This window comes from Zea mays, chromosome 5 (genome assembly GCF_902167145.1).
Source record: "Zea mays cultivar B73 chromosome 5, Zm-B73-REFERENCE-NAM-5.0, whole genome shotgun sequence".
Lineage (NCBI taxonomy): Eukaryota > Viridiplantae > Streptophyta > Magnoliopsida > Poales > Poaceae > Zea > Zea mays.
Genome location: NC_050100.1, coordinates 177805490 through 177825420, shown reverse-complemented (window position 1 = coordinate 177825420; position 19931 = coordinate 177805490). Strand labels below are relative to the sequence as shown.

The 19931-nt window shown below is 47.0% G+C and overlaps 3 protein-coding genes across 5 annotated transcripts; 1 reads left to right on the top strand and 2 right to left on the bottom strand.

Annotated features, from left to right (window-relative positions):
* Window positions 1-7430: 7430 nt before the first annotated feature.
* On the bottom strand, window positions 7431-11330 carry LOC100273857 (uncharacterized). Of its 3 annotated transcripts, XM_035967821.1 has the most exons (6): window positions 11074-11268; window positions 10771-10978; window positions 10515-10685; window positions 9441-9669; window positions 8126-8246; window positions 7431-7995 (listed from the first exon to the last, which is right to left on the bottom strand). In XM_035967821.1, exons 3-6 carry the CDS (start codon window positions 10525-10527, stop codon window positions 7726-7728), a joined length of 633 nt encoding a protein of 210 aa, XP_035823714.1. In that variant the 5' UTR covers window positions 10528-10685; window positions 10771-10978; window positions 11074-11268; the 3' UTR covers window positions 7431-7725. The 3 variants fall into 3 exon arrangements, with proteins under 3 accessions (XP_035823714.1, XP_035823715.1, NP_001339362.1); XM_035967822.1 differs by lacking the exon at window positions 10515-10685 and having other exon boundaries at window positions 9441-10035; window positions 10946-10978; window positions 11074-11330; NM_001352433.1 differs by lacking the exon at window positions 10515-10685 and having other exon boundaries at window positions 7447-7995; window positions 10946-10978; window positions 11074-11295.
* Window positions 11331-12364: 1034 nt separating this feature from the next.
* On the top strand, window positions 12365-16223 carry LOC542543 (glutathione transferase17). The gene is made up of 9 exons (NM_001112084.2): window positions 12365-12516; window positions 12625-12681; window positions 12940-13025; window positions 13102-13173; window positions 14435-14488; window positions 14773-14848; window positions 15058-15125; window positions 15734-15793; window positions 15904-16223. The coding sequence occupies exons 1-9, from the start codon at window positions 12420-12422 to the stop codon at window positions 16006-16008; spliced, it is 675 nt and encodes a 224-aa protein (NP_001105554.2). The 5' UTR covers window positions 12365-12419; the 3' UTR covers window positions 16009-16223.
* A 1271-nt stretch (window positions 16224-17494) lies between these two features.
* On the bottom strand, window positions 17495-18734 carry LOC103628703 (two-component response regulator ORR6-like). Its single transcript, XM_008648859.1, has 2 exons — window positions 18366-18734; window positions 17495-17545 (listed from the first exon to the last, which is right to left on the bottom strand). The coding sequence occupies exons 1-2, from the start codon at window positions 18732-18734 to the stop codon at window positions 17495-17497; spliced, it is 420 nt and encodes a 139-aa protein (XP_008647081.1).
* Window positions 18735-19931: the final 1197 nt, after the last annotated feature.

Here is a 19931-nt window from a genome sequence, read left to right as displayed (position 1 = left end):
ACACATGGACTTATTCGGCCCGATCGCTTACATAAGCATCGGCGGTAGTAAGTATTGCCTTGTAATTGTGGATGATTATTCTCGCTTCACTTGGGTATTCTTTTTACAGGAAAAATCTCAAACCCAAGACACCTTAAAAGGATTCTTAAGACGGGCTCAAAATGAGTTTGGCTTGAGGATCAAGAAAATAAGAAGCGACAACGGAACAGAGTTCAAGAACTCTCAAATTGAAGGCTTTCTTGAGGAGGAGGGCATCAAGCATGAGTTCTCTTCTCCCTACACACCTCAACAAAATGGTGTAGTGGAGAGGAAGAATCGAACTCTATTGGACATGGCAAGAACCATGCTTGATGAGTACAAGACACCGGACCGGTTTTGGGCCGAAGCGGTCAACACCGCCTGCTACGCCATCAACCGGTTATATCTTCACCGAATCCTCAAGAAGACATCATATGAACTCCTAACCGGTAAAAAGCCCAATATTTCATATTTTAGAGTTTTTGGTAGCAAATGCTTCATTCTTATTAAAAGAGGTAGAAAATCAAAATTTGCTCCTAAAACTGTAGAAGGCTTTTTACTTGGTTATGACTCAAACACAAGGGCATATAGGGTCTTTAACAAGTCCACTGGACTAGTTGAAGTCTCATGTGACGTTGTGTTTGATGAAACTAACGGCTCTCAAGTAGAGCAAGTTGATCTTGATGAAGTAGGTGAAGAACAGGCTCCATGCATAGTGCTTAGGAACATGTCCATTGGGGATGTGTGTCCTAGGGAATCCGAAGAGCCTCCGAATGCACAAGATCAACCATCCTCCTCCACGCAAGCATCTCCACCAACTCAAAATAAGGATGAGGCTCAAGTTGATGAAGGGCAAAATCAAGAAGATGAGCCACCTCAAGATGACGGCAATGATCAAGGGGGAGATGCAAATGATCAAGAAAAGGAGGATGAGGAAGAACCAAGACCGCCACACCCAAGAGTCCACCAAGCAATACAACGAGATCACCCCGTCGACACCATCCTCGGCGACATTCATAAGGGGGTAACTACTCGATCTCGGGTTGCACATTTTTGTGAACATTACTCTTTTGTTTCCTCTATTGAGCCACACAGGGTAGAGGAAGCACTTCAAGATTCGGATTGGGTGATGGCGATGCAAGAGGAGCTCAACAATTTCACAAGGAATGAGGTATGGCATTTAGTTCCACGTCCTAACCAAAATGTTGTAGGAACCAAATGGGTCTTCCGCAACAAGCAAGATGAGCATGGTGTGGTGACAAGGAACAAAGCTCGACTCGTGGCCAAAGGGTATTCACAAGTCGAAGGTTTGGATTTTGGTGAAACCTATGCACCCGTAGCTAGGCTTGAGTCAATTCGCATATTATTAGCCTATGCTACTTACCATGGCTTTAAGCTCTATCAAATGGACGTGAAAAGTGCCTTCCTCAACGGACCAATCAAGGAAGAGGTCTATGTTGAGCAACCTCCCGGCTTTGAAGACAGTGAGTATCCTAATCATGTCTATAGGCTCTCTAAGGCGCTTTATGGGCTCAAGCAAGCCCCAAGAGCATGGTATGAATGCCTTAGAGATTTCCTTATTGCTAATGGCTTCAAAGTCGGCAAGGCCGATCCTACACTCTTTACTAAAACTCTTGAGAATGACTTGTTTGTATGCCAAATTTATGTTGATGATATTATATTTGGGTCTACTAACGAGTCTACATGTGAAGAGTTTAGTAGGATCATGACACAGAAATTCGAGATGTCGATGATGGGGGAGTTGAAGTATTTTCTAGGATTTCAAGTAAAGCAACTCCAAGAGGGCACCTTCATCAGCCAAACGAAGTACACTCAAGACATTCTAACCAAGTTTGGGATGAAGGATGCCAAGCCCATCAAGACACCCATGGGAACTAATGGGCATCTCGACCTCGACACGGGAGGTAAGTCCGTGGATCAAAAGGTATACCGGTCGATGATTGGTTCATTGCTTTATTTATGTGCATCTCGACCGGATATTATGCTTTCCGTTTGCATGTGTGCAAGATTCCAATCCGACCCTAAGGAATCACACCTTACGGCCGTAAAACGAATCTTGAGATATTTGGCTTATACACCTAAGTTTGGGCTTTGGTACCCTAGGGGATCCACATTTGATTTAATTGGTTATTCGGATGCCGATTGGGCGGGGTGCAAAATCAATAGGAAGAGCACATCGGGGACTTGCCAGTTCTTGGGAAGATCCTTGGTGTCTTGGGCTTCAAAGAAGCAAAATTCGGTCGCTCTTTCCACCGCCGAAGCCGAGTACATTGCCGCAGGACATTGTTGCGCGCAATTGCTTTGGATGAGGCAAACCCTGCGGGACTACGGTTACAAATTAACCAAAGTCCCTTTGCTATGTGATAATGAGAGTGCAATTAAAATGGCCGACAATCCCGTCGAGCATAGCCGCACTAAGCACATAGCCATTCGGTATCATTTTCTTAGGGATCACCAACAAAAGGGGGATATCGAGATTTCTTACATTAATACTAAAGATCAATTAGCCGATATCTTTACCAAGCCACTTGATGAACAATCTTTTACCAGACTTAGGCATGAGCTCAATATTCTTGATTCTAGAAATTTCTTTTGCTAAGCTTGCACACATAGCTCATTTGAATACCTTTGATCATATCTCTTTTATATGCTATGACTAATGTGTTTTCAAGTCTATTTCAAACCAAGTCATAGGTATATTGAAAGGGAATTGGAGTCTTCGGCGAAGACAAAGGCTTCCACTCCGTAACTCATACTTCGCCACCACTCCGAGCAACTCTCTCTTCTTTGGGGGAAAAATGAGCATCAAGGAAAAGAACTTCATCCTTGGGGGAGAGAGTAAAAGCTCAAACGCAAAAGGACTTCGTCTTTGGTATAATCTTAACTCACTTATTTATGACCAAAGGGGAAGATTGCACTAATAGGGCTCTAATGGTTTCGTTTTTGGCGATTCATGCCAAAAAGGGGGAGAAATGAGCCCAAAGCAAAAGGACCGCACCACCACCACCAAATTCAAAAACGTAGTGCTTTCCAAAAGTCTTTATCATTTGGTATCCTATTGTGTTCAAAAGGGGGAGAAAGTAGTATTTCAAAAATGGTATATCAAAACCCTCTTGAACACTAAGAGGTGAATCTCTTTTAGGGGGAGTTTTGTTTAGTCAAAGGAAAAGCATTTGAAACAGGGGGAGGAAATTTCAAATCTTGAAAATTCTTTTGCAAACTCTTATTTATTTACCTTTGACTATTTGCAAAAGATCTATGAAAAGGATTTACAAAAGGTTTTGCAAAAAAAAAAAAACAAGTGGTGCAAACGTGGTCCAAAATATTATATAAGAAAGAAACATTCCTTGCATATCTTGTAAGTAGTTATATTGGCTCAATTCCAAGCAACCTTTACACTTACATTATGCAAACTAGTTCAATTATGCACTTCGATATTTGCTTTGGTTTGTGTTGGCATCAATCACCAAAAAGGGGGAGATTGAAAGGGAATTAGGCTTACACCTAGTTCCTATATAATTTTGGTGGTTGAATTGCCCAACACAAATCTTTGGACTAACTAGTTTGTTCTAGTGTATAAGTTATACAGGTGTCAAAGGTTCACAACATAGCCAATAAAATGACCAAGTGTGGGGTTCAACAAAAGGGCAAAGAGCCAACCGTAGGCCCTCTGGTCTGGGCGCACCGGACTGTCCGGTGTGCCACCGGACAGTGTCCGGTGCACCACCGGACAGTGTCCGGTGCACCAGGGGACTCCAGCTCGAACTCGCCACCTTCGGGAATTTCCAGGGGCTCTCGCGCTATAATTCACCGGACTGTCCGGTGTACACCGGACAGTGTCCGGTGCGCCATGGAGAAGCGGCCTCAGGAACTCTTCAGCTTCGGGAAAAGCCAACGGCTCGTCCGCTATAATTCACCGGACATGTCCGGTGTGCACCGGACTGTCCGGTGTGACTCCAGCGCAACGGCTATCCCGCGCCAACGGCTACCTGCAGAGGCATTAAATGCGCCGCAGCGCGCGCAGACGTCAGGTTTGCCCATACTGGCGCACCGGACAATGAACAGGAGCTGTCCGGTGCGCCACCGGACATCAAGGGTGGTCCACAAGTCAGAACTCCAACGGTCAGATTCCAACGGCACTGATGACGTGGCAGGGGCACCGGACATGTCCGGTGTGCACCGGACTGTCCGGTGCGCCATCGAGCAGACTGGCTCCCCAACGGCCACATTTGGTGGTTGGGGCTATAAATACCCCAACCACCCCACATTCATTGCCATCCAAGTTTTCCCACTTCTCAACCACTTACAAGAGCTAGGCATTCAATTCTAGACACATTCAAAGAGATCAAATCCTCTCCAATTCCACACAAAACCCTAGTGACTAGAGAGAGAGATTTGCCGTGTTCTTTTGAGCTCTTGCGCTTGGATCGCATTCTTTCTTTCTCTTTTGCTCTTGTGATCAACACTCAATTGTAACCGAGGCAAGAGGCACCGATTGTGTGGTGGCCCTTGCGGGGAAGTTTTGTTCCCGGTTGATTGAGAAGAAGGAAAGCTCACTCGGTCCGAGGGACCGTTTGAGAGAGGGAAGGGTTGAAAGAGACCCGGCCTTTGTGGCCTCCTCAACGGGGAGTAGGTTTGCAAGAACCGAACCTCGGTAAAACAAATCCACGTGTCACTCTCTTTATTTGCTTGCGATTTGTTTTGCTCCCTCTCTTGCGGACTCGTTTATTATTACTAACGCTAACCCCGGCTTGTAGTTGTGATTATTTTTGTAAATTTCAGTTTCGCCCTATTCACCCCCCCCTCTAGGCGACTATCAGTACCCTAGGACATTTCCGAGACCAGCGGGAGCGATCTTGTAACGGAATCCCATCAGAGGGAGGCATCGAGCCCTCGGACCCCGTCGCTAGGGGACCGGGTCCGGCAGATCACCCGCAGGTACTTTTGGGCGTGCCTCTGGGCCCCTAGCCGACCCCTAACGAACGGGGCACGGACGTCCACTCGGATTACCCGCTTGCAGCTCACCGGAGACACCATGTTCGGCGCCCATCGAGGGCAACATGGCGCTTTCCCCCCTCCTCCTTGAGGAAAGGCGACGCAGGGGCGTATGTAAAAAAGCCGAGTATGTCCCTGATCGCCCTCTCGCCCTGTGCGGAGGCTCGGGGGCTGCTCTCGCAAACCCGACTCCGGCCGAACCGTTGACAGCGTCAACATACCAGCCCGAGAACTTGGGACCCGACCGTACACCCGGGCTACGGCCAGCTCGCATGAGGGAACAACCATACCAGCCGAAGCATTACGCGAGGCATTAAGACCTCGAAGGAGTGAAACCACTCCTCCGAGGCCTCGGGGGCTACACCCGGCGGGTGCGCTCGCGCGCACCCACCGGAACAAAATGCAACCGAGAAAGGCTGGTCCCCTTGCAAAAAAGTGCGACGAAAGCCTCCAAGCGAGTGTTAACACTCCCTTCGAGGCTCGGGGGCTACTGTCGGGGACGATAATTAGGGGTACCCTCAAGACTCCTAATTCTCAGCTGGTAACCCCCATCAGCATAAAGCTGCTAAGGCCTGATGGGTACGATTAAGTCAGGGATCAATCCATTCGAGCGACTCGATCACGCCTCGCCCGAGCCTAGCCTCGGACAAGGGCAGCCGACCCCGGAGGATTTCCGTCTCGCCCGAGGCCCCCCTCCAACGGCAGACGTATTTCCGGCTCGCCCGAGGCCCTGCCTTCGCTAAGAAGCAACCCTGACTAAATCGCCGCACCGACCGACCAAGTCGCAGGAGCATTTAACGCAAAGGTGGCCTAACACCTTTATCCTGACGCGCGCCCCCCGGCAGAGCCGAAGTGACCGCTGTCACTTCGCCGCTCCACTGACCGGCCTGACAGAAGGACAGCGCCGCCTGCGCCACTCCGACTGCAGTGCCACTTGATAGAGTGAAACTGACAGGCAGTCAGGCCCTGCCAAAGGCACCATAGGAAGCTCCGCTCCGCCCGACCCAGGGCTCGGACTCGGGCTAAGTCCCGGAAGACGGCGAACTCCACTCCGCCCGACCCAGGGCTCGGACTCGGGCTCAGCCCCGGAAGACGGCGAACTCCGCTCCGCCCGACCCAGGGCTCGGACTCGGGCTAAGTCCCGGAAGACGGCGAACTCCGCTCCACCCAACCCAGGGCTCGGACTCGGGCTAAGTCCCGGAAGACAGCGAACTCCGCTTCGCCCGACCCAGGGCTCGGACTCGGGCTAAGTCCCGGAAGACGGCGAACTCCGCTCCGCCCGACCCAGGGCTCGGACTCGGGCTCAGCCCCAGAAGACGACGAACTCCGCTTCGCCCGACCCCAGGGCTCGGACTCCGCCCTGGCCTCTGCCGACGACCTCCGCCTCGCCTAACCCAGGGGCTCGGACTCGACCTCGGCCATGGAAGACAGACTCGACCCCGGCTTCGGAGGAGCCTCCACATCGCCCAACCTAGGGCGCGGGCCAGCTACGTCAACAAGGAGGCACCATCATCACCCTACCCCGAGCTGACTCGGGCCGCAGGGAACAAGACCGGCGTCCCATCTGGCCAGCACCGCCAGATAGGCAATGATGGCGCCCCGCATACTCTGTGACGACGGCGGCTACTAGCCCCCTAACGGAAGCAAGAGGACGTCAGCAAGGACTCAACCGCTCCGACAGCTGTCCCTCCGCCAGGCTCCATCGCTCCTCCGACGGCCACGACATCACATCAGCTGGGTGCCAAAATCTCTCCGGCTGCCACATCGGCATGTACTTAGGGCGCTAGCTCTCCCCCGCTAGACACGTAGCACTCTGCTACACCCCCCATTGTACACCTGGATCCTCTCCTTACGCCTATAAAAGGAAGGACCAGGGCCCTCTTAGAGAGGGTTGGCCGCGCGGGGACGAGGACGAGACAGACGCTCGCTTGGAAGCCGCTCGCTCCCTCACCCGCGTGGACGCTTGTAACCCCCTACTGCAAGCGCACCCGACCTGGGCGCGGGACGAACACGAAGGCCGCGGGATTCCCACCTCTCTCACGCCGGTCTCCGGCCGCCTCGCTTCTTCCCCTTCGCGCTCGCCCTCGCGCTCGACCCATCTGGGCTGGGACACGCTCACTCGTCGGCCCGAGGGACCCCCGGTCTCGAAACGCCGACAGATATGGTGGCATGTGATGATGCCGTACAAGGGAGCATGATGATTAGCAGCACTTTCTACTTGATTAGTGACAAAGTAGCAAGTGGTACATGTCAACTTGCCTGAGCAAAGAAATGAATTAAATTGTTTGAGCCAGCTTCGCCATATTGAAGTGCTATGCCCCCAGGAGCAACCTGTATGTGACCGCGGTGATGATGGTCTCAGCAGTGTTCGCCACTAACATGCTCAGATCAGGTGATAAACCGGAGGAAATTATCACACTAAGCAGCACTTAATTACCGAACACGAGTTTCCAAACGCCAGCAGTTCATCCGTCACTACGATGACAGCAGTCAGCCTGCTAACACAACACATCACCACTAGCTACCATGTCCCTGCCCAGTTTACAACACACGTCGAGAGAAGATACAACAGCCGGCACGCGCACCGGTACGCTAAACAGGTGAAGCGGTTCTAATGACACCGCTTCATAGCTCCTAATGATTCTAAAATGCTTCCGTTAACTGGGAGCAGGTCCTGTTCCCAGGGTGCCGTCATTCTCGGCTCCGCTTGGTGCTGCAGCTGGGACACTTGTACTGCTTGATGTGCTCCGCCTTGGCAGGGGTGATGCGGACACACTTGCCATGGAACCACTTCTCGCACACATCGCAGCAGATCCAGAACTCCCCGTTCGCATAGCTCTCCCCACAGGACCCACACAGGTACGCCTGGTCCTCCTCTGCGTCCTCCCGGCCGCTGTCCTCCTCTTCTTTTGGGTGGGCTGGCTTCGCGGGCTTACTGTTAGAATTGGTCAGTTTTGATGGCTGCAAGAGATGGCAGAGCAAACGAGCCAGGGGTCTTGCATCAACAGCATTAGCAACATGTAATGCATATGAGATGTAGCACATATGCATTACTTTTGAGCCACAGACACAAAAAAAGATATTTACTTACTTTAGAGTTAGGTTTGCTGCTTTTGCTGCTGCCGTTGGGGGCTTTCGATTGCTTCTTAGCAACCCCCGTCACAACTTCATAAACAGTGGGCAGGTTGTTAATCATGGTGAAGAGCCTTCTCCTGAAATCCAAATGCCACCAATGGATTATCCCAAATATTGGTTGTTTCGCCCTTTTTAGGTACATAGCTTTTGCTGTGCACCTAGATATACACTATGTCTAAGGTACATATCTAGAAAAGTCAAACAGACCTATAATTTGGAACAGAGGTGATATGTTTTTTTTGCTACAAAAAGGATAAAAGCTGGAACATCTTATACATCTTTACACTAGAATTTGTGGCCTACACTAACAACTGCAAGATCAGTAAGCAATTCTATTTAGAAGAACAATTTCTATTTGAAACCTTAACAAGTTAAAATATAACACCACTATAATTTAATCTAGTAAAGATTTTTTTATAACGTAAATGGTTATTACATATTTGGTGAATATCTCCACACAGATGCATAATAACTGCCTACATCTTTTTTTGAATCAGACAAATTTTCCAACAGGAGAGTAGGGCTGTCATGAGCAAAAGAATGGAAAATAGATAACTAAAGATATTATAAATGGAAAATAAATGGAGATTACCTAATTAAGGGAACCCCATCTCCTCACCTAGAAATGGGACACTCCACAGCTGTGGCATAATGGCAGGGAGCCTTCCACTCAGCACAGCCTTAAGTACTCCTCACTAGCTCTGAACTGTCCCATTGCATACATCATTTCCCTAATGCACCACCACAACACTCTTCTCCACAAAGGCCATAAATCCCTCCCGAACTCCAGTTTCCACGACTGATGTGCCTCCACAACCTGTGGAAGCAACATATGCATCTTCCCATCTAGCACCCACCAACCAGAGTACTAGACTAGACCCCATCCCCCCCCCCTTGCCGTGCACCACTCTCACATACATCTTCCCAACCTGTGGAAGCAACCATATGCATTTTCATTACAGTAACTGATGCATATGCGTCTCCCAGCTAGCATCCACCAAACAGAGTACTAGATCCCCTGCCTCTCTTCCCGCCTCCTTAACCACTCCCATAGCAAGACACGAGAACAATATACATTTCTCCCTAGTTTGTGCCAAGAAAATATTTCCAAAAAATATGAAAATAAATTATGGAAGTAAATCTGTGGCCATAGACATCTGAATTCAATATTGCAATAAGAAGTACGAAAAGGGAAACACAAATACAGTAAAGGGGTGAATTAAAGCAAAAAAAAAGGAATTAAACCTTTGCCATGAAAACAAAACACAAACCTGGCATCTTTGTCAAATCCAAAACGAGCTCCAAAATAGAATGCAACAGACAGGAGCCATGCATCACTATGAACTGCAACTAGAGACAACCAGTCTTTTTCGACCATTCCATCACGGGCAAAGTTTATCCCCAGTGCTGGTTCTGGAAGCTCAGGAGGTACTTCCTCAGCTGGAAGAGTGACCTCCCAAGTCTCATTTGGCAAACCATAAAGGCACAAGTTCTCTTTCTCTGGCATAAGAAAGAAAGCACTATGTCAACGGGACAAAACAAAAAAATATGGAATCTGATGTGTTCATGTCAACAATATGGCATATTACTGAACATCAGTAGAGAGCAGACCAAGGATGCTATTAGAAAATGCTAATCCAGTAAACGGGTGCTGCAATGATGACTAGAAGCAACTTTACTCATAACCGTTTTCCATGAATGTACGTCAGGTTTAGTTGTGGACATTGAGCAATATTAGGCCGGTCATCGTTGATGTCTGCATCTGACTTTTATCGTGTCTCCACTTCACACTTCTTCAGACAATTTGTAATTCCTTCTACTAACATATGTTACTTCTCATTCCTTTTTCATACACAGGAGGGCAACCTGGAAAAACCAGGTTACATGATATATCAAGTCAAAGGCACTATATCAATTTAGTTAGCTTTTATAGTTTTAACCAGCTGTCAATCCTCACAGCAGCAGTAACAGATTTGTAGCTCAAAACGACATCCATCTGAGGGTTTAAATGATTAGGTCCATGGTAACCAATTAGTACAAATCATCTCCACTGAGGCTGAAAATTTCAGCAAATACCAACATACACCAACCTGAGCCAAATTATCATGTGTCCCATCAAGTGATAGTGTACTGTCATACTGTGATTGGCCAATCCCCTTTATTATGTAAGGTACATGGTTTTTTATGTACAAACCAAGCATTATGCATGGAAATGCAAATGAAAATTGGTTGACCCCCCTTTATTATGTACCGTACATGGTTTTTTTCGTTCAACCCAAGCATTATGCATGTAAGCAGAAATGAAAATGACCACAGCTGGAGCATATTCCAGGACTTCAAATTACCTAACCATGACATTTACCGAGTGTTGAAGTGTATAAATGGATTGCATATCTCCTCCCATCAGATTAAGCTTTTGGGTTGAACTGGATAGTGCGTCCACTCTAACATGGTATCAAAGTCCGCGATCTCGAATTCGAATTCTGGTAGAGACTTTATTTGATCATCTAAATAAACTGGAGGGCGAAATCAAATTACAAAATATGCGTGGCAGTCACATCAAAACTTAGTAATTTTACAAAACAAAAGTAAATGGCTAACCAGACCAACTATTCGTTCTTAAAAATCCAACGAATCCCTAAACGGCAACCGGATCGAGCTCCATAAACGAACGCCAGATCGGCATACAGTGAAAAGCGAAGCTTAGCACGAACATACGAGCAGCACAAATGGAAGGAAAAAAAAAGAGGGAGAGGAACCAAGTCCGGCGCGTCACCTGGATCGCACTGCTGATAGAACTTCTCCACATCTGCGCGCACCACCGAAGCAACTACAGCGTCAGGAAGCATCGACAAACCAAAAGGACAGAGAGGAGGAGGCTGGAAATGCGTGAGGCTAGCTGACCCGTGGTGAGCGCCTTGACGATGCCGGCTCGGCGCGCGCGGAAATCGCGGAAGACGTCCTCGGGTGAGCGCGTGTGGTGGTGCAGCGCACCAGCGCCTCCTCCGTCGCCGTCCATCGCCGGCCACCGTGTCCCTTGGCTAGGGTTTGGGGAAGCGAGGGTTGGGTAGCAGTGGTGGTGGACTGGTGGTGGAGGGAGGCAAAGAGATTAGAGAAGGCGAGAAGTGCAAAACCGCGGCGTGGTCGCGTGGAGGCCTGCGAGAATAGGAGGATATCAGAGGGCCAATTTGGTAAAAGAAGGAAAGCACGAAGTAGAGATGGCAACGGGTACAAACCCGCTGGGTTTTGCCGTCCCAAATCCGTACTCGTGAAAAATATCTATGTCCATTAAAAAACTCGTACCCATGACGGGTTTGAGATTTTGCCCAAACCCGTACCCATCGGGTTAACGGGTACCCATGGGTTACCCGCGGATTTTATCTCCAATATACTTGTTCTTCTCATAATCAATAAGTATCGTAATGATTAATGATATCATGATCCAAAATCTATGTAATGAACAACGAGTTCATGATTTGGTATAAAAATTATTAGTAGAGAGAATGAAATACAAATAATAAGTTGTATAATTAAGTGACCTTGAACTAAGTTATCCATCCACCACATATATAACGCTATTAAAAACTATAATAGCAAGCAAGCAACACTCTCACCGACTACTGATACATTCACCAATTGATAAAAATTATGAAGTAAATAAGGAATAACAAGTTTGTTGTTCGTTTATAAAATAAAATGACAATATGCACTAGGTTAGGTTTGGTCGGGTTTAAAAAACTCATGGGTTCACGGGTTTGGGTACTATAGGAACAAACTCGTACCCATAAACCCGCTGGGTACAGATTTATGTCCATTAACAAATCTATGAGTATAAAAATTGACCCAAACCCGTACCCTAATAGGGTAAAAACTCATCGGATTTCGGATTTCGGATTTCGGGTACCCATTGCCATCTCTAGCACGAAGTGCTCGTCGACTCGTCGTCCAAAACGTTTTCCACTTCGCTTTGAAGGAAGGGAGTAAAAGGATAGTGGGCCCGTCAGCTGGGCTTGCGGCTTTCGGACTAGGCATGGGCACACCTGGCTTCAGGATTGGCTTGACGGACGTGACGTGATTGGGCCGGTTTTTCCTAACCAAATAATGGGCCGCGTCTGCTGCAAACGAGCCCATTTCAGTTGTATTCCGTGTTCCACTTCGCTTGCTTGCAGGTTCCTCTTCTTCCGTCGCTCTCGCTCTCGGTCTCGGACTACGGTTGAGCGAAGTCGTCACTGTAATCTACTGATCTGCAAATGGCGGAGGCGGAGGCGACGGTGGGGCGACTGATGCTGTACTCGTACTGGCGCAGCTCGTGCTCCCACCGTGCCCGCATCGCTCTCAATCTCAAAGGTGCGTGCTGTTCGGCCACCGCTGAATAAGACTCGGGCCATTGTCTATTGGACGCATTGATGCATTCGTTTCGATTGATTCGATGTGTGGGTTGTTTTTTTTCTGCAGGTGTGGATTACGAGTACAAGGCGGTGAACCTTCTCAAGGGCGAGCAGTCTGATCCAGGTGGGTTCGTACTACACCATACCATTACTTGTACTACCTACCTTATGTTACAATTGCTTGAATATGAAGTATTAGGTACCCGAGCTAGCCATTGCTAGTTCCATTTTGTTCGCCTTTACTTTTGAGTGTCGTTCGGCTGTGTTAACACCTTGATTAAATTGTTCTAGACGATTTTGTAGAATAAAGCCGGTTGCAATTAGATTATTCAAGGAGTCTTGTTTGAGAAGTCACTAATAGGTTGATCTTCATGAGAACCAGAATTCGTCAAGCTTAATCCTATGAAGTTCGTCCCTGCGTTGGTTGATGGCAGTTCTGTAATAGGTGACTCTTACGCGATAACACTGGCAAGTATCGAGATTTTGAGTTTATTGTCTCAGTATTGTTTATCACTTGAATCACTTGTTCCTTTGTGCTATGTAGTATTTGGAGGACAAGTACCCAGAGCCTCCTCTTCTACCTCAAGACCTTCAAAAGAAAGCTTTGAATCACCAGGTAATGATAGGTTCTGCAACCCCCTTTTTTCCATGATTGCGACCACATCCACATATTGTTGTAGGTGACATGGCTGCTCAAACTAGCCGGTGGAAATTCAGGACAGAACATTGTTACTGTGAGGATAAAATAATAATTAATAATGTGGCATTGCAGAGAAACATAATAAAGTGGCATGTTATACAGTGATTGTGCAATTTGTTTATGACTTGCTTTTTGGGGGGTGGTTCATGCGTTTTCAGAAGACCTTACTTATTTAGTTATTTTATACTCCAATGCAGACACATAAAATGCATTTCCAAAAAGCTTTGCTTCTTTTATGCTCCATCATTCCAGACACATGAAAATACTGCACCCTTCCATAAGCATACTAATCTTAGGAGGCAAAGCCATTAAATAAGTAGCACGGCAAAGGGGGCAAAAGGGGAATAATTTAGTAGTTTAATTCAATAGCAGATCTGGATAAATCAGTAAATATGGTTCATCTTGGGACTACATGTGGGGTTAGTCCACATGCTAGTGATGCAATGGATGGTAGTTTCCAACCCGCTGTAATGGTTCAGACAATCTTGCCCAAAAGGAAATTAGTGGTAAATGAAGATGCCTATTTCAAAGTGACATGAATGTTGATGTTGAGCATGTCGAAATTCAGACCATGGCCTTGTTAGTTCCGAATGTGCATGATATCATGCATTTGAATTTAATTATGGCCTGTGCTGCACATGTACGGAGTGGATAAGGGCTGAACAGGAAACCAAACCAGCTAAGGGATAAAGAGTACACATGCTAGAGATAAAGCACAAGTAAAATAATTGCTGCTGGAGTTATTGGAGTCCATGCATGCGTGTGCATCCTTCAGGTGTTCCACATGGCAATGTTGCTGTCATGCAGCACACAGGCTGCTACAGTACAGGCAGGTTCAGCACAGGACACAATCAAACTCAAGTGTGTGATATTATATGTACTCAGAACTGACAATGTTCCTGTTCTTTATGTTCACAGCTCAGCATCGACAGCCATGTCACTTTGAAACATGCATTTTTATATACCACTCATTTTTTTCCTGGCTAATATTGTCCTTCACCATTACAATGGATTGCACATTACCATTCATTACATCACTAGTGTGCAGCACAGGCCGATATAGTTTAGCAAGGTTCCAAGGTCTACCCGCAGTCTGGAATGACATGTGGTTTGTTTTGTTTTTCTTGATCACCAATTCATCATGCTTAACATGAACTTTTCAATCTTCCTATTGCAGATTGCAAGCATTGTAGCTTCTGGTATTCAACCTCTCCATAACCTCACAGTGTTGGTAAATATACCATACCTTATTTCTTGGCATATGTGGTTATTTGTGTAGAAATAGATTGATCTGCGCACCTTAGTCAAGTTCTATAGTGATATAGGATTCCCAGTTCTCCGGCCTGCAGCGCTGCATTGTGCAATTATACAGTTTTTAAAAAAGAAAAGAGGACAATTCCAGCCTCTGCAGCCCCACAGACATTTTTTACAAAAGATTCTGCTCAAATAGAGGAAAATCAAATGCAAAGTTACCGTATGGGAACATTATTTGACCCATTGCCTGTCTGTTTGCAGAGGTTCATTGACCAGAAGGTTGGTGCAGGGGAGAGTGTGTTGTGGACTCAACAACAAATCGAGAGAGGTTTCACAGGTTGGTTCACAGACATAACCGCCCTTTACTGATTGAAGTGACTACTACTTTCGCCTGCATTAATTCCATCAAGCAAAATTTGTTTCAAGAAAATATTGTTTGCTTTGCAGTTCTGTTGTATTACACCACTATTGAAATTCACTCATAGAGTCATAGTTCCCTTAGTAGCTTGCTATCCTGTAATGTGCTCGCTTTCCCTAATGGTTTAGCTATTGAGAACCTGATACAACTAAAAGGATGCGCCGGGAAGTATGCAACAGGAGATGAAGTCCAACTGGTACGTTTGCTCGCCATTTGTCACCTTTTTTTAGAATGTGTTCTTGAGCACTTCCTGCTGATGCGTGAGAGGGGGATTTTAAAAATAAATAAAATAGAGAAGCACCATCATTTTGCTCTATTCCCACGAAAATTCAACTTTGTTATGGTTTTCTGAAAGTTTCAGATGACAGTGTTTATTTCATGCTCATTATAAAGAGGAGGGTATATGATTATGGACTATGAGCTCAAAATGAACATAAGGATAAGACTGTCTCCAGTGTAAAATGAGGGACACGGAATTGTAGATGATACTGTTTGCAGAGTGAAGTTTAAAATAGAGGATGAGATGGGAGATTTGCTGGAGATAGCCTAAGGATAAGTTTTTTAGGAACCCATTATGCGCATTGTACAGTTGTAGACTCTGAAAGTATAAATTTTCTAGTAGAACACCAATACATTACGATGCAGATTACTCGTGTTGATGCAGAGTCAAAACCGGATTTGTTCTTTGAGGCCAATAAACCTGTTGTTTGCCAACTTGCCCTCTGTCTGTTATATGTTTGTTTACAAATACTGGGTTTATTGCCAATAGATTAAACTGTCTTTCCATTCTTGCTTCACATGCAGGCAGATGTATTCCTTGCACCCCAGATCTATGCAGCCATTGAACGCACTAAAATTGACATGGTACTGTCCTTTTCCTCTCGTTACTATACAACAAATGTAAACCGTTGTCTCCATTTTAAAAAAATAATAATAATAAAGAACTGCTGATGAAACGTGCTTCTTCTCCGCAGTCAAACTACCCCACTCTTGCTAGGCTCCACTCGGAGTACATGTCACACCCTGCGTTTGAAGCAGCGCTCCCTGGCAAGCAACCGGACGCCCCTTCATCCTCCTAGGAACTGCACCCTAGTGTGTTGTTCCTCTGAATATATATATATATATATGTATACTTCTGTAAGAATTAATAATTACAGAGTTTCGTCTGCTATGTCGAAAAATGTCAAAAGTTTTTGTGATTTCAGAGACTAGCGGCATGAAGCGTCGTTGTGGATCTGGCCGTCGTCCTCATGTGGCATCTGTGATTTCAGGGCATGCACTTCGTCTTAGAAGGAAAGAGAAAGACGCAATTCTTAAAGACTGTTGTGCACGGCCAGGACGATAAAACAGGAGTAACGTGGTGCTTTGATTTCGAAACGCGGGTGTGAATTCATAAAGTTAAGAAAAGAAGCCGAAATCATAATTTCAATAAGTACAAAGCAAGGATATACGAGTACGAGATCCCCATGTTATTTCTTCTGCGAGGCACGGTCTGGTTTCCAGATCTCGAATACGCACGTACTCGTGTCGTATGTCGCCACGACGGCAGAGAGGAGACAGTGTGGCATGGAAAATTTATCACGCCTGGCCACCAGAACCACCCGCGCCCTTCACAGCCTCGTAGACCGCCGAGAAATCCTGGTCCCCCCTGTTGGCATGGCTACGGCGTTCTCGTCTCCCAGTCCCAGCGCAAGAGCTAGCCTCATGTCCTTCTGCTGGTGCTTCAGAGGGAACGCAGGGCTGTAGCTGCCTTGCAGCATTGTCGGCCCCTTCAGCTTGAACATCGGGTCTGCGATGGCGCCAAGGTCCTTTTTTGTTTGGATTCAAAGAGTAAGCACTGATCAAGTCATTCAACGGTACAGCATGCAATCTCAAAAAAACGTCCTAGTGTGTTATACCAGTACGTCCAGAAGTGCTTGGGGACTCAACCCACTTTTGTCGGCCAAACAGAGTCCCTCGGACAAAGCGTTCATCATACTGCAGCGACAAACGAATGACACTGAAGAGTGAATAGCTGTTGCCCTTGAACTTACAGCTCTTGTAATGAGGTAAAGAGATGCTAAACTAGTTGTGATGTTTCAAGTGTGCAATGGGTATATATATATATATATATATATATATATATATATATATATATATATATATATATATATATATATATATATATATATATATATAGGGAAGAGGTAATGGAAGCCCTGGGCTTCCGTTAGTGGGGGAAGCCCCAGCCAGGACGTCAACCAGATCGCAGTTGGCCCACTGTACGCGAACATGTGTCAGCCATGCATATGATAGCCACGAATCTCGGATGAGACGTGACAGACGATATACGCACGCATAAATATATGTAAAAATGTGCATAAATCATGCATAGAAGGAATCTTTGGGCCACGAATCACGGGAACGAATATTACCATGTGTACACCGTTTACGACTGCATAACGCTGTGTAACATGATAGCGTAAATCATGCAACATTTAAATATCCATCGGTTTGAGATAAGGAAAGACGTGCTCCACGTTCGCGTAAATAAAGGCACAGTTACGGGAGGAAACAAATTCTCATTTACAGCCGCTCGTCCACGTTCGTATCTGTGATATTGGCGACGGTTAACGACTGCATAACGATGCGTAAATAAACCGTTTACGACTGCATAACGATGTGTAACATGATAGCATAAACCATGCATTATATAAATCTTGACCTGTTTGATATAAGGAAAGACGTGCTGCATAATCGCGTTAATAAAGGGACAGTTACGGTTTGAGGAGCATTAGTAGAAGGAAATAAATTTTAATTTACAGCCGCAGTTCGCGGGTTCTGCTCGGGCGGATTCCAGCGTAAAATGTGAGCTAAAACAGCGTAAATGAGTACGAAATTTAGCGTAAATCATATATATGTTTTGTAACATCAAACGAAGCCCAAAATTACGGCGTGAAAATCGCGTGCACCCAATCGTGCGCGGGTTCTGGCTAGGGCAGATTCTGGCGTAAAACGTGAGCTAAAACAGCATAAATGAATACGAAATTTACGTAAATTATAGACCTGTTTCGTAACAGCGAATGGGGTCCGAAAATTACGGCGTGAAAATTGATCACGTTCGATCGTGCACGGATTTTGGCTTGGTCAAATTTCAGCGTAAAACGTGAACCAAACAGCGTAAATGGGTACAAATTTTATCGTACATCATCAATCTATTTCGTAACGACGAATGTGGCCTAAATTACGACGTGAAAATCGCGCTCCGATCGTGCTTGGGTTCTAGGTCAGGTGGATTTAAGAGTAAAACGTGATCCGAAACAGAGTAAATGGATACGAATTTTAGCGTAAATCAATGATCTGTTTTGTAACGACGAATGTGGCACTTGCTTTTTAGTGGAAGCGTAAAATGCAATAAGAGCTATCTTAAATTTTTGTTTGAAAATGTATAAATCACGATGGTCATAGATGACATGATGACGACGTAGATGCCCCTGAGCGCCGCCGACTCCTTGACGCGCTTGAGCAGCTCGTACTCGGTCATCCCAGACATCCAGTAGTCGGTGATGATCATGCTGACGTCGGGGATCAGGCCCATCGCGAGCAACTCCAGCGCGCGCGTCGCCGACTCCACGGCGGTCACCCTGTACCTGGAGCCGCGCAGGATCCTAGCGATCGCGGCGCGGTCCACGGATTTGTCGTCCACCGCAAGCACGTGCTTCTCCAGCTCCGACGTGTCGACGGGCACCACCGCCTTCCTGCTGTCATTGGCCTTGGGTGCAAGGGACGATGCCACAGATGCTGGAGCGGCGGTGGCGGTGGCCATTGCAGAGACGAACGGGACAACCGCTGTTGTCGTAGGGCCTAGGGTGCGCTGTCGTCGTCCGTCCGCTTCGACAGCGCCGTCACCGCTTGCCCGCCTGCCTCAGAGCGTCATTGTCGCTCGTTCCTGGTGGAGCGCCGCTGTCGGTCGCCTGCCTCGAGGCGACACCGCTGCTGGCCCCAGGATCACCGCCGTCGCACGCCCGAGGGAACCACCGCCGCCGCTAAAACCTAATCTCTGGCGGCGTGTGGGTGTTTTTATAGTGGCAGCATGGGACTGGATAATTGTGAGCGCGTGAGCCGGATTGTGGGCCCGATGCACGTAATATGTGCAGACTATATTTGCGTAAACTGATACACACATCAGCATAACTCGTATTATAATTTAGCGTAAGCACAGTTAGGTACAATAAGCCAAAAAGGTCTGGTGCGGTCTGCGCCCCTGGTCGGGGCTTCCTGTAGTTAAATAGAGCTCAGGGCTCTAAATACTACATATATATATATATATACACACACACTAGGTGTGTACTCGTGCGTTGCAACGGGAACATATAATACCATGATAACTTATATACAAAATGTGAAAATGTTTCATAATCTATTTGTGATCCTAGCCATACATAAATTTTGTTATTTTAATTTATCTGTTTCTGTCGGCGTTTCGACCCCGGGGGGTCCCTAAACCGACGAGTAAATTGTCGCTGCGTGTCCCAGCCCAGATGGGTCGACGTGAGATGGAACACAAGGGGGAAAAGAGAACCGCGGCTCGTGTTATCCTGCGTCCAGGGCGGATGCGCTTGCAGTAGGGGGTTACAAGCGTTCGCGAGGGGGAGAGAGAGCCTGTTCGTCAGCCCGTCCTCCCGCGCGGCCACCTCTTCGTACGAGGGTCCTGGACCTTCCTTTTATAGATGTAAGGAGAGGATCCAAGTGTACAATGGGGGTGTAGCAATATGCTAACGTGTCCGGCAGAGAGGATCCAGAGTCCTATGTACATGCCAACGTGGCTGTCGGAGAAGTGCTAGAGCCTTGTGCATGCGATGTCGTGGCCGTCGGAGGAGCGTTTGAGCCCTGTAGAAGCACAACTGTCGGGGCTGCCGAAACCTTGCTGACGTCTCCTTGCTTCCGTAGGGGGCTGAGAACCGCCGTCGTCATGGGCGCACGCGGGGTGCCATCATTACTTGTTTACCGGGGCGAGCCAGAT